The sequence below is a fragment of the Etheostoma spectabile genome, chromosome 5 (genome assembly GCF_008692095.1).
Source record: "Etheostoma spectabile isolate EspeVRDwgs_2016 chromosome 5, UIUC_Espe_1.0, whole genome shotgun sequence".
NCBI lineage: Eukaryota > Metazoa > Chordata > Actinopteri > Perciformes > Percidae > Etheostoma > Etheostoma spectabile.
Genome location: NC_045737.1, coordinates 1,010,609 through 1,021,599, shown reverse-complemented (window position 1 = coordinate 1,021,599; position 10,991 = coordinate 1,010,609). Strand labels below are relative to the sequence as shown.

The window sequence follows — 10,991 nt, the reverse complement described above, 5'->3', positions numbered from 1 at the left end:
TGTAAGCCGCTGGTAGCCATACAGTTAAGTTCAAGGAGTCTCTGTTCTTTCCAGATGTATGTTTTGCATTAAAACATATATAATATCCATTTCTTTTCATCGATTCTGCACAATTTAATATGCAACTCATTTGTATACGTCATATGTGGGGGGTCCCTACTCGGTCTCTTGTTCAGCTCAGGGGTCATTGGCCTAAAAGACGTTGAAGACCCCTGATTTATGTTATTCATTCATATTTCTGTCACTAAAGCCAATAAACTATTACTTTTGCCTTTTCTTACGTTTTGGTAGAACAGTTCTGAAACTAAGAGGCACTTCGCTAGCCATGAATTACGCGCAAATTGATTTACTGAGAAAAGTTTTGGTTAGGACACAGCCAAGTGGAACAGTCCGACATTTTTGGGAAAAAATGCACTTTTTTTAAAATTTTTGATGACAATGAGATGAGTCAAGTGATTAGCACATTAAAGACTGAAGCAGGGGGGGGGAAGGGCCACCAACACCTCTAAAACTCACAAATATGCTGTGTCTTGTTTGTTAATTCACAAAAAAAAATGTAAAAAAACAAATAAGGGAAATAAAGTGAATTTAAAAAAAGAAATTCTATTTTAGAAAGCGTTAAGTGCTTGGTCTTGGTAATGACTGCTAACTTCTACCCTTTTCCAGCAAAATTAGCGTGCAGGCTATACGCCAGTAGACTTCCTATTGCCTGTAGATGAGTAGGCCTTTCCGTTGTGTCATGACACCCCTTGGGATGGCTGTGGCTCAGTGGTAGAGCGGTTGCATGCCAATCAGAAGGTTAGTGGTTCAATCCCTGGCCCTGCAGTCCCATGTTGAAGTGACTTTGGACACGACATTGAACCCAGGGTTGAGTTTTTATCTGGTGAGCAGGTGGCACCTTGTGTGGCAGGCCACAGTGTGTGAATTGTTTTTGTACTATGTAAAAACGCTTCATTAAGACTTGTAAAGCGTTATATAAGAACAGTCAATTTACATTATTTTTATATATCTGTAACTCTCTCAACGATGTACGACGCACCTTGGGGAGAGATGGATGGATGGTATTAAGGTCTCCACTGGTTGCCTGGCAACTGGTACTGGCCAAGAAATAGCATCAGTCTTCTCATCTTATTTTCAGCAAGAAAGTGAATAAGCACATTTCCCAAAATGTCGAACCTTTAACAGTCCAATCAGATCCTGGCAGGGTGCCCTGCAGAAGGGTGTCTGAGCCTGCCCAAGCATGCAAACACAAATGTGGTAAACAACCTGTTTAAGCCTTATTCAGCAATGATTACCTTCCTGATTGCCCCCAGGTCGGTGAACCTTTGCTTTCCAGTTGTGTCGGGTCCTTGGACACAAATCAGCCATAACCAACCTCTGCTTCATTTGCCCGGTTCTTCTTCCACTCAGCGTCAGATCGTAGACAAAACTTCTACAGTCACGTTCCTGGCAATTTTGCTAGCTAATTTTTGATTATGATTTCGACCTCTAATTCTGTTTCTGGAGCCATCAGCTTGCCATTTGGACCTGACTCCTGCCACCACTCCACTCCTGCCAGTTGTGAAGGTCAAATGAAGCTTTGCGAACCACTGTCTTTATTTTCTGAGCTCACAAGATGGCAGTCTCTGTTCAAAGAAAAAGGTTAAAGGAATGGCAATCACTACATATAGGGAAGGACTTGGACCACAAGGTGCAATATTTCAAGAAATTACAGTTTATTGGTGAAGCAGATCCCTACGAGTTGGCTCCCTCATCTTGGATGACGAGCCGGTGACTCTTCCTTCAGTTGCACATCCCGATATAGCTAGTCAAACCTTAACTATATGATATCATTGCGATACACAAGGCGTAGCCAAGTGACTCTTAATTATTTTGTTTTTTTTCATTTCAAAGAGCCCCAGTTTGCTTTCTACACTACCTGAGTGAGTTTGAGCTTTGCCAACCACAAGCGCCTCCTTTCCTCTGATAACTTCTGGCATTCCTCTCCCTGCTTTTTTAATAACTTTTGGAAGTCGATAATATTCTGAACACTTTTCTTGGGCTGAACTATTGGTACAACCTAAAACACGGCAAAAATTATCCATTTTCCTTGACGACATTCGGGAGCTACTACAGTGCCTCCAATTTGGCGACTTCCAGTCTGATTGTGAACACGTCGTGAAAACCCTCTATAGCATCTTCGTTATGTATATGCAAAGCAACTCATCAATCAGTAGACAAATTCAGCTTTATTGACAAGAACCGCTGTGCTGATACAAGGCAGGAGCTAGGGGGAAGCTCAAAACTGTGCATAACTCAGATACAAAAGAATGTCAGAGTAGGGTTGTTGTTTTTTTCCTGGATTTGTAGTCTGGATAATCCCTTTAGGTGTTCCATTAAAAGATTGAATAAAAACTTTAGTTTAAAAATGGAATAGACTGAAGCTCCCCCTGATGAGAGCCTAACAACACTTCTTTTTTTCCTTTTCTTTTTAAACTTACTTTATATACAGTACAAAACATGCATTCCATGGTATTCCACAACTACCAGTCTTACAATGTACACTGATTGCACAAAATCAAATTAAAATCATGATAAAAAAGGAAATACACAAACTGTATACATCCGTCACAGACGCTATACACGCAAGACATACTTTGCTATTTCTATTTCTCAGACACTGAAAAACGTCTTTTCAAGCTACCATTAATTTACACACCAAATAGTACTGTCCTCTTGACTACTGGGCTATTTTCAAAACAGCCTGAGGTAAGCTTTAGCACATGAGACATAGCTCAATTTCAAAGGCAAAAAAATTAAATAACATGTTATATAATGCCATAAATCTTTGAATAACAACCACCACAAACAAGACAAAATAAAAGTGTTTTTTTTAAAGCCTACGTTGCATGTTGTTTCTTCAATTTTAGTTGTAAACAAATTCATCAACAAAGTGCCAAAGTACGTCTGATCCCTTTAGCTGACCAAATCTTTCTTGATCCAATGGCTGACCATTAAGTAGTGCAACACAACTCCAACGAATGTAATGATTACAACGACAGAAAAAAAAAAAAGGGCAAAAACTCAAAAGGCAAGAATGGGCGTTTTCTGCTTCCGGCTAGCATCGACCTCGTCCAACCCGGTGGCCGATCTGGACTGCTGCAGTTCTCGGAGCTGAGCGTGCGTGCGAGGCGCCTGTTTCTTGAGCTTCAGCAGGTGAACATCGATGGGGTCGAGGTCAGGCTCGGCGGCAGGGACGGGCAGGTAGCCGCCGTCCCTTGGCAGACACATACACCAGCCGGCGCCCGCCAGGTCCAGCTCGCTGTACTCAACCTCCGCCTTCTTCAGCTTGAAGTCCACCATGTCGGCCGACTCGCTCATGTCCACCAGCAAATTCCAGAATATGCAGCTCAGGACAATGCCCAGCAGCTGCAGGGAGATATTACACATTGTTCATTAATACAAATACTTTTTTATAGGATTATTTTTTGAGCATTTTTAGGCCTTTTAATGACAGGACAGTTGAAGAAATGAGAGGGGGGGAAAGAATTGCAGCAAAGAGCCGCAGGTTGGAGTCAAACCCCTGCCCGCCGCGTTGAGGAGTAAACTTCCACACATGGGCGCCCGCTCCACCAACTGGGCTAACCGGGCGCCTGTCAATGGATTTTCTGTCACTGACATTCATCATGTCAGCATCTGACCATAGATCAGTTAGCCATTAGAAGTATGTGCAATGCCAGGCCTGGACATTGATGCCAGGCCTGTTTGGATTACCGCTTTGGTCACATGGGTTGAAACAAGCCACAGTGAGAGGATTAAGTGCTATAGAGTTGCAAAATAGGAGGAGCAAATATCAGCGGTTTCCCATTCCCATTCCATGAGTAATGTGATGACAGGCCCTTTTTTTAAAAAGGGCCCTTTTTTATTTTTTGGTCATTTTAGGCCTTTATCTCTATAGGACAGCAGGGCCGCAGGTCGGAGTGAAACCTGCGGCCGCTGCATCGAGGAGTTACCCACGCCCCCAAAGGAATGAAGTGTTGTCTGTTGTATGGTTTGTGTGCTCGCTGCAGGCCAGTGTCTGGCCCAAAATAAAGCTCAAAGTGAGCGGCTAACCCTCCCCTCCCCCCAAAGATGTGATTCTTCGCTATAGAGACCATCACTATTTTTTGTACCAGGCTGCAATTCTGGATAGTTCTTCTGTAAAGTTTGGCATTTTAACATGGGGGTCTATAAGGATTAGTCTCGCTTTGCCAAACCTTCCACCAAAACACGCTGGAGGAAGTTCTGGCTACACACAGCATTCAGGGAGGGGAGGAAACGGGCTCTGGTTTATTGACATTTCTTTAAACCAATCATAATTGTTTTGGGCGGTGGGATTTCTTTTCACAGCGGTTACGTACTGAAGCACAAATAAATAACCATCACACACTTAACAGATGATTTTGTGGAGACAGACACTGTTTTAGTCTCCTTCTCCTTATTTCATTAATTGCAGGTGCAGCAGGAGACCAGGAAGTGCATGTCGACATCCTTTGTGCGAGCCAGCAGCCACACTGAAGTGATTTTCACAGGTCTTTAGATTGTGGTGGATAATAATTAAGATAACAATTGGATGAAGGAACATTTTTGTTCCTTAAGAATTGTTTGTGGGGACTTAAAAGGCGGCTTTATTTACAGAATCAATACACTAAAATAAATCAGACCAGGGAGTACATAAGCCACAGCAATTCAAAAGGAATTGAAAGTCTGTTAACCAAATTAAGATTACGACTGGGAAAAAGTAAAAACGTTTTTACCACCTGAGCCACAGCCGAAAGTGTGAGGGTACTTAATGGGAAGAGTAGGTGTTTATTTCAATTGTCCAAAATCTATAAGGTGCAATTCTTTGGGGAGTAGTACTGCTGGAAAGAACCAATGCGTCTTATGCAGCAGTTTAAAAAAAGTAATTAATGTAATTACTCTTCTCTGAGGGGGCTGTGGCAAGTCTAAATGTATGCATGGCAAGATTAGTGGAGATGTAAGGTGTAGAAGACACATTCAGATTTACAAGGTATATGGTAATGAAACTGTCAGAAACTGAGTCACTAAAGCAAGTATTTGAAACCTTCAAGTTACACCACAAACGATTGAGTTTTTTGCTTACAATATTAAGTATTCTGGCAGTGCTAAATCAGCTTTTTATATGCAGCTTAGAGCATTATTTACTAGGCAGTGTTGTGAGGAAAATTAAAATGTCAGAAACCTTCACAGAAAGTGGGGAGTCAACAGTTCAGATAGAGAGGCTGTACGTTGGAGAGGTGCATTTGGTCGGAAAGAGGGCTTCAAACCCAGTTCAGTGTCAGTGAGTCGCTGCTGGGAGTTTTAAATTACCTGGGGCAGCCCGATGGCGCAGCAGAGTGCAGTGGTTATTCCAATGTTGTCACTCATCCAGAGGTTGACTGCATGGATGCAGCCTCGCACATGGATCAGCTCATGCAGGGTTGCACGCTGATGCACAGACCAGAGGAAGACAACAAGAGGAAAGTTTTAACCTTAAAAGTCACTGAAAGTACCTCTAAAGACAGAAGAAAACTAGCAATTAGAGCCAGTGAAGTTCTAACACTTCAGTAGAAAGTATTTCAATTTCAGCTGTTGAAAACAAGATGCTGTGGAGGATGGGTAGAAACAAACAAACAGACAAATGAGTCAATTAGCATCACGGTTTGCCACTCCCTGCCATCTAGCAACAACACACCATGACTGGAAATGGTCGTAAATGACAAGTGTGTAAATTAGACATTAGACAGTAAATTAACCTAATACTCTTTCACTAATCTTGTTCGGTTTTAAAAGAAGAAAAAAAATCTTCCTCTTAGATTCTGAGAGGAATACATAAGTCAGCAACAAGTAAGTCATTTGGCCTAATGCAAATGCTTTGGAGAGGACAATAAGCAGGCAAAACTTCGATTGGGATGATCAGCTTTGCCCAAGAGCCGGGGTATGTATCCTTTACAGCCATGAGACACTAGATCACTCATTAAAAACATAACATACTACAGTATTATATTTGAGGACTAGACAATTGCGTATTTACAACATAATAGTAATCACGATATTGTGTTTGAATGGGGAGATTATCGGTGTAACACTGGCTCCTACAGAGTGTGTTGCTGTCTTGATATTGCCAGGCTAGTGAGTTTTATTTCCAAGTCAGTTTAAAAGAGTTACTTAATTATCTCCAGAGGGATGGAAATTAGCATCTTCAGGCGGTTTTCATGCAAAAACAGACTGGGATCGGATCAGCTGTTAAGCTGCCAGGATTTACAGGTGTCACAATGTTATGATGAGGAGCTCAGACAGTCAGAAAAGAAAGTTCTATGACTACTTAAAGAGCCTGACAGGAGGCTGTGTGAGTAGCTGCACACATACGGGATTCACATTCTGTTGCTTTTACAAGAGAAAAGGCTTCAGAGCCTCTCCTCTCGGGATAGTGGCTCGGGAAAACTTTCCCAAAAAACTAGTCTGAAAGGGATTTGTGTCTTCAAAAAGTATTTTCTACAAACAGGTGTTGGAAAAAAAAAGTCATGATATACTTGTTGGAACAAGGGGTATTTGTGTTCATCAAGCCCAATATTTATTTCCCTTGAGTAGCACATAATTCATTGACGCCAAGGAGTGTTGATCAATATCAATTCATCATTGGGCATAAAAGGTTGGTTTTCCCTCACCACTCAAGGTTTCTGCCTAAAAGAACGTGTGAGGATTGAATTTTAGATCAAAGGGTAATTTACATTAGACTGAGGATTCTAGTGAGACAGCAAGAACTAAAGTGAAATCTTACGGGGTTTCCTCTACATACAAATGGTCAAGCGACACCTCACCAGGAGACCGTCTGCTTCCTACACAACAAAGGGACGTGTGAGGGCGCCTGGGTGGCTCACCTGGTAGAGCGGGCACCCATATTTAGAGATTTACCTCTCCACACAGCGGCCGCGGGTTCGTCTCTGAACTGCGGCCCTTTGCTGCATGTCCCCCCCCACCTTTAAGTGCCCAAAAAAATAATCAAAAAAAGAAACAAAGGGATGTGTGAAGCACATTAACATAACTTGTGACTCCTGGAAGAAGTCAATTATAATATGTATGCTTCAAAAAGTCTCCTGTCTGAGATTCTTGACAATTTGATGAGTTTGTTAATTAGAGGTAGAAGACTTTCATCTTCTCAAGGTTTTTTTTTCTCGCCACTATCGCACTAAATGCTCGCTCTTTGGAGAATTATTGGAATTGTTGGGTCTTTGTAAAGTATAAAGTTTGGTCTAGACCTACTCTGTAAAGTGTCTTGAGATAATTCTTTTTTTTGTGATCAATTTTTTTTTTTTATATATATATATATATTCAGAAACCACAAACAGCGGCAAACAACCACAAACACCCGAGGTAACTTTTGTAATGATTTGATACTATAAATAACATTTCCACTTCAGCAGGTAGATTTTATGAGAGACACTTGTTATGGGATGTTGCATCAATGTGGCTGGATTAGCCAAAAACATACATTTCCATCTGGGATTTGATTTAGTAAGGCTTCATGAATTAAAACAAAAGACGATTACCATGAAATGAGATTGTCTCCATATTGTCCACTCCTAAACTACACAGACATGATAACACCCACATGTCAATGTGATTAAATAACACCAATGTTAGACACCATAGTGAAGATATGATGTAGCAACTAATGGTTATTTTCATTATTCTGACCCTATTTCCTCAATTAATTGACTAATTGTTGCAGCTCTAATATGATGGAAGAAAAGTAGGAACTCTCCTTATGTTCTGACACCAGACATTATCCTAGTGCATAGTAACAAATGAAGGGTTTCTAAGTTGGTCCAAAAATGTTATCATAACCCTGTGTGATGCAGCTGTGCTGTGTTAGGAGTAATGGTAAAAACCAGTAGACAAAATGTGTCTAAAGTAAGCAGTTGTTGCTCTTACCTCTTTATCCAGAGTCCTGTAGCCACACAGAGTGTTGATGACCTCTCCTACCTGTGCAGAGGGTTAAGATTTTGAGAGTCAGAGACAAGACTTTGACTGAGCTAAGATGGCCAGGTACAACACCATGGGGACACATGTGGGAGTAATCCTCCACACAAGAAGGTGTTCCTGTCCCCTGCCAGCCTGAGCGTGACCTTAAGTGTTTTCAAAAGGGCTACAGCCCTGACAGCTAGAAACCATAGACTGTAAAGGTCTATGGTAGGAAGCGATAACAGTTGAAACCTAGCCAATGTCAGCTTTCCTAATCACTTTCTCTATCTCTGCAATGTGTGTGTGTGTGTGTGTGTGTGTGTGTGTGTGTGTGTGTGTGTTTAGGCTGGTTCTGTCATTAATTTCTCCAGCACAGCTCCACTGCTTCCAGAGACAGTATCAGGGAGAGGAGTGATATAGGGCATATAGAGGGTTGAGTGGGCCACAAGGGACTAACATTTCATTTAAAGAGAGAACTCTCCCAAAGGCCATATACGAGACATTTTTCTCACACCATCAATTACGTTTCCGACGTGGGGAAAATACGTTTCTAATCTAAAGCGGTTGTCGTGACTGATTCAGTGCATGGTTTTTGGATCTGAAGTATCCATCAGCAGGGACTCTGGTAGCAAACGGGATGGCTGCAGCATCACTTATACTCTTATACCAATTCACGTTGTATCAATACTTGCTCATTAACTGGCTGAATTGGTTACTATGAAATGAGTCGTCTTTTTTCTTAGAGAAATCGAAGGTCTATGCTAACAGAGAGGAGCTAATTTTGTGTATTTACAGTCTACTTTGTTAACATTGTCTGCCTTACAACCAACCAAAAATGCACACATTTCATGTGATCCAGACTACGATGACATTGCCGATAACCTGTCTGAAGAATTGACAGTAAGGTAACAAAATGTCCATTACAGTTTTTGTTTGTGTTACGTTACATAAAAGGTTTCCTTCCAGAAGCATCTAATCAATGAGTTTCCTTTCAAATATATCCATGCTTGAATTGTAGTTTCTTGGTGTGGCTTCACACCTAACCTGTTACTTGTGGTTTTAACCTTCAATTAGGCTGGTATGAAGAGCTGTCAATCAAACTCTGCTTTTGACTGGTTCAATTATTTTTTGGTTAGCAGAGTCTTGTAACATTAGAGAAGACAAACAAATGGTGCATGAATGTGTTGCATGACTTGCGGTCAGACCTTGGAATTTGTTTCTGTACTGCCATGAATGCAGGATAACAGTTAACTTTCCAATCAAGGAGTTACCTGTCAATCCTAAAGACTTTATAATCATTCTTCTTGGTTTATTTGTAATTAGTCAGTGTAACCTAGGCTAGAGGCAACAACTGTGTGTTGCACAGCAGTAACTGAGGTATGGCCTAACCTTGGTTAGTGAATAAACGCGTTATGCCAGTTCTCATTGTATAAATGAGTGAGGAAAGAGGGGAAGAATGACGGAGTAACCCTACCTCAGGTACAGTTGGTGGCGCTCTGCCAATGCACAACAGGCTTTTTGGCCCACGTGAAAATTACACCAAACGGCTAGTAAATTAGTAAAATTTTGTTTCGTTAACACTCTCTTGTCGCAGCATAGGAATGCACACTGTTCTCGTCATTGATTGACAACTTGTTGGGGTCATTATATCTGTAACCAGTGCCGGGTGGAATTGGCAAGCTAACTTATTAACGTTAGCCAGCGGCCGCAGAGGGGGCTGCTGGGCCCCTCCATTGATTTACCGAGGCAGAGCGAGAAGGACAATCTGTTTAGCCATCGAGCGGTGTCCGCTGCTGTCTCAGCGGGGGAGTAAAACAGACAGACTGCAGGCTCCATGGTGCCGACGGCCCGCCGCTGATTCAAGCATTGTTGTTTTGTTGTATGGTATCATGGCAACAACTATGACGCACAGCGCTGACGGATTATTTCCGGTTAAAAAAAAAACCTCCGGCAGAGTGGGGAGGGGCAGTTGAAGCACGCTCATACGCTTAAAGTGATCATTGTCCGGTTAAGGTCTATCGATGCAGGAATACCCGCTACTAAAGGAGTTATGAGAGTTATGAGGTTATGAGAACTAGGGTAAGGTGAAACGTTTTTTCAAATTGCATGTAAACACACTGAATGTATCTTTTTTTCCTTGATCCAGACCAACTTATTGCAATACAGGTGTAAAGTGTAATAACCCCTCCCTCTATGGGCGGCTCTGTGTTATTTTTCCTGTCAGCTGTTTAGAAGTCAGGCTGAGAGACACAGCAGGGTTTGCTTGTCTTTCGGGTTTTGTGAGATTTGCTTTCAAAAACACTCACTACAAACCATGCTCTCACTACACACTACAGTTACTCAAAAAAAAAAAACACACATTCTATCGTATTTGAAAAATGTTTAAAATGGGTTAAATAAAGTGGTTTATTATATATATATATATATATATATATATATATATATATATATATATATAACACACACACAACACACACACACCACACACACACACCACACACACACAACCACACACACACACACACACACACACACACACACACACACACACACACACACACACACACACACACACACAGTGGGGGAGAACAAGTATTTGTACACTGCTGATTTTGCAGGTTTTCCTACTTACAAAGCATGTAGAGGTCTGTAATTTGTATCATAAGTACACTTCAACTGTAAGAGATGGAATCAAAAACAAAAATCCAGAAAATCACATTGTATGATTTTTAAATAACTCATTTGCATGACATAAGTATTGATCCCCAACCAACCAGTAAAAATTCAGCCTCTCACAGACCTGTTAGTTTTTCTTTAAGAAGCCCTCCTGTTCTCCACTCATTACCTGTATTAACTGCCTCTGTTTGAACTCGTTATCTGTATAAAAGACACCTGTCCACACAAACAAACCGACTCCAACTTCTCCGCTATGGCCAAGACCAGAGAGCTGGGGATAAAATTGTAGACCTGCACAAGGCTGGGATGGGCTACAGGACAATAGGCAAGCA

The 10,991-nt window shown here is 41.5% G+C and overlaps 1 protein-coding gene and 1 long non-coding RNA gene across 2 annotated transcripts in view; one reads left to right on the top strand and one right to left on the bottom strand.

Moving 5' to 3' along the window:
• LOC116689529 (uncharacterized) overlaps positions 1-2,037 on the top strand; it is a 7,588-nt gene extending 5,551 nt beyond the window's left edge. Inside the window, exon 3 of the long non-coding RNA XR_004332014.1 lies at positions 1,928-2,037. This is a non-coding gene — a long non-coding RNA (uncharacterized LOC116689529). The remainder of the gene's footprint in view (positions 1-1,927) is intronic.
• Positions 2,038-2,209: 172 nt separating this feature from the next.
• zgc:110329 (tetraspanin-15) overlaps positions 2,210-10,991 on the bottom strand; it is a 22,610-nt gene continuing 13,828 nt past the window's right edge. Inside the window, exons 6-8 of the mRNA XM_032516084.1 lie at positions 7,954-8,004; positions 5,350-5,466; positions 2,210-3,408 (exon numbers count right to left, since the gene is read on the bottom strand). Coding sequence (XP_032371975.1) covers positions 3,064-3,408; positions 5,350-5,466; positions 7,954-8,004 — 513 coding nt within the window. The 3' untranslated portion in view covers positions 2,210-3,063. The remainder of the gene's footprint in view (positions 3,409-5,349; positions 5,467-7,953; positions 8,005-10,991) is intronic.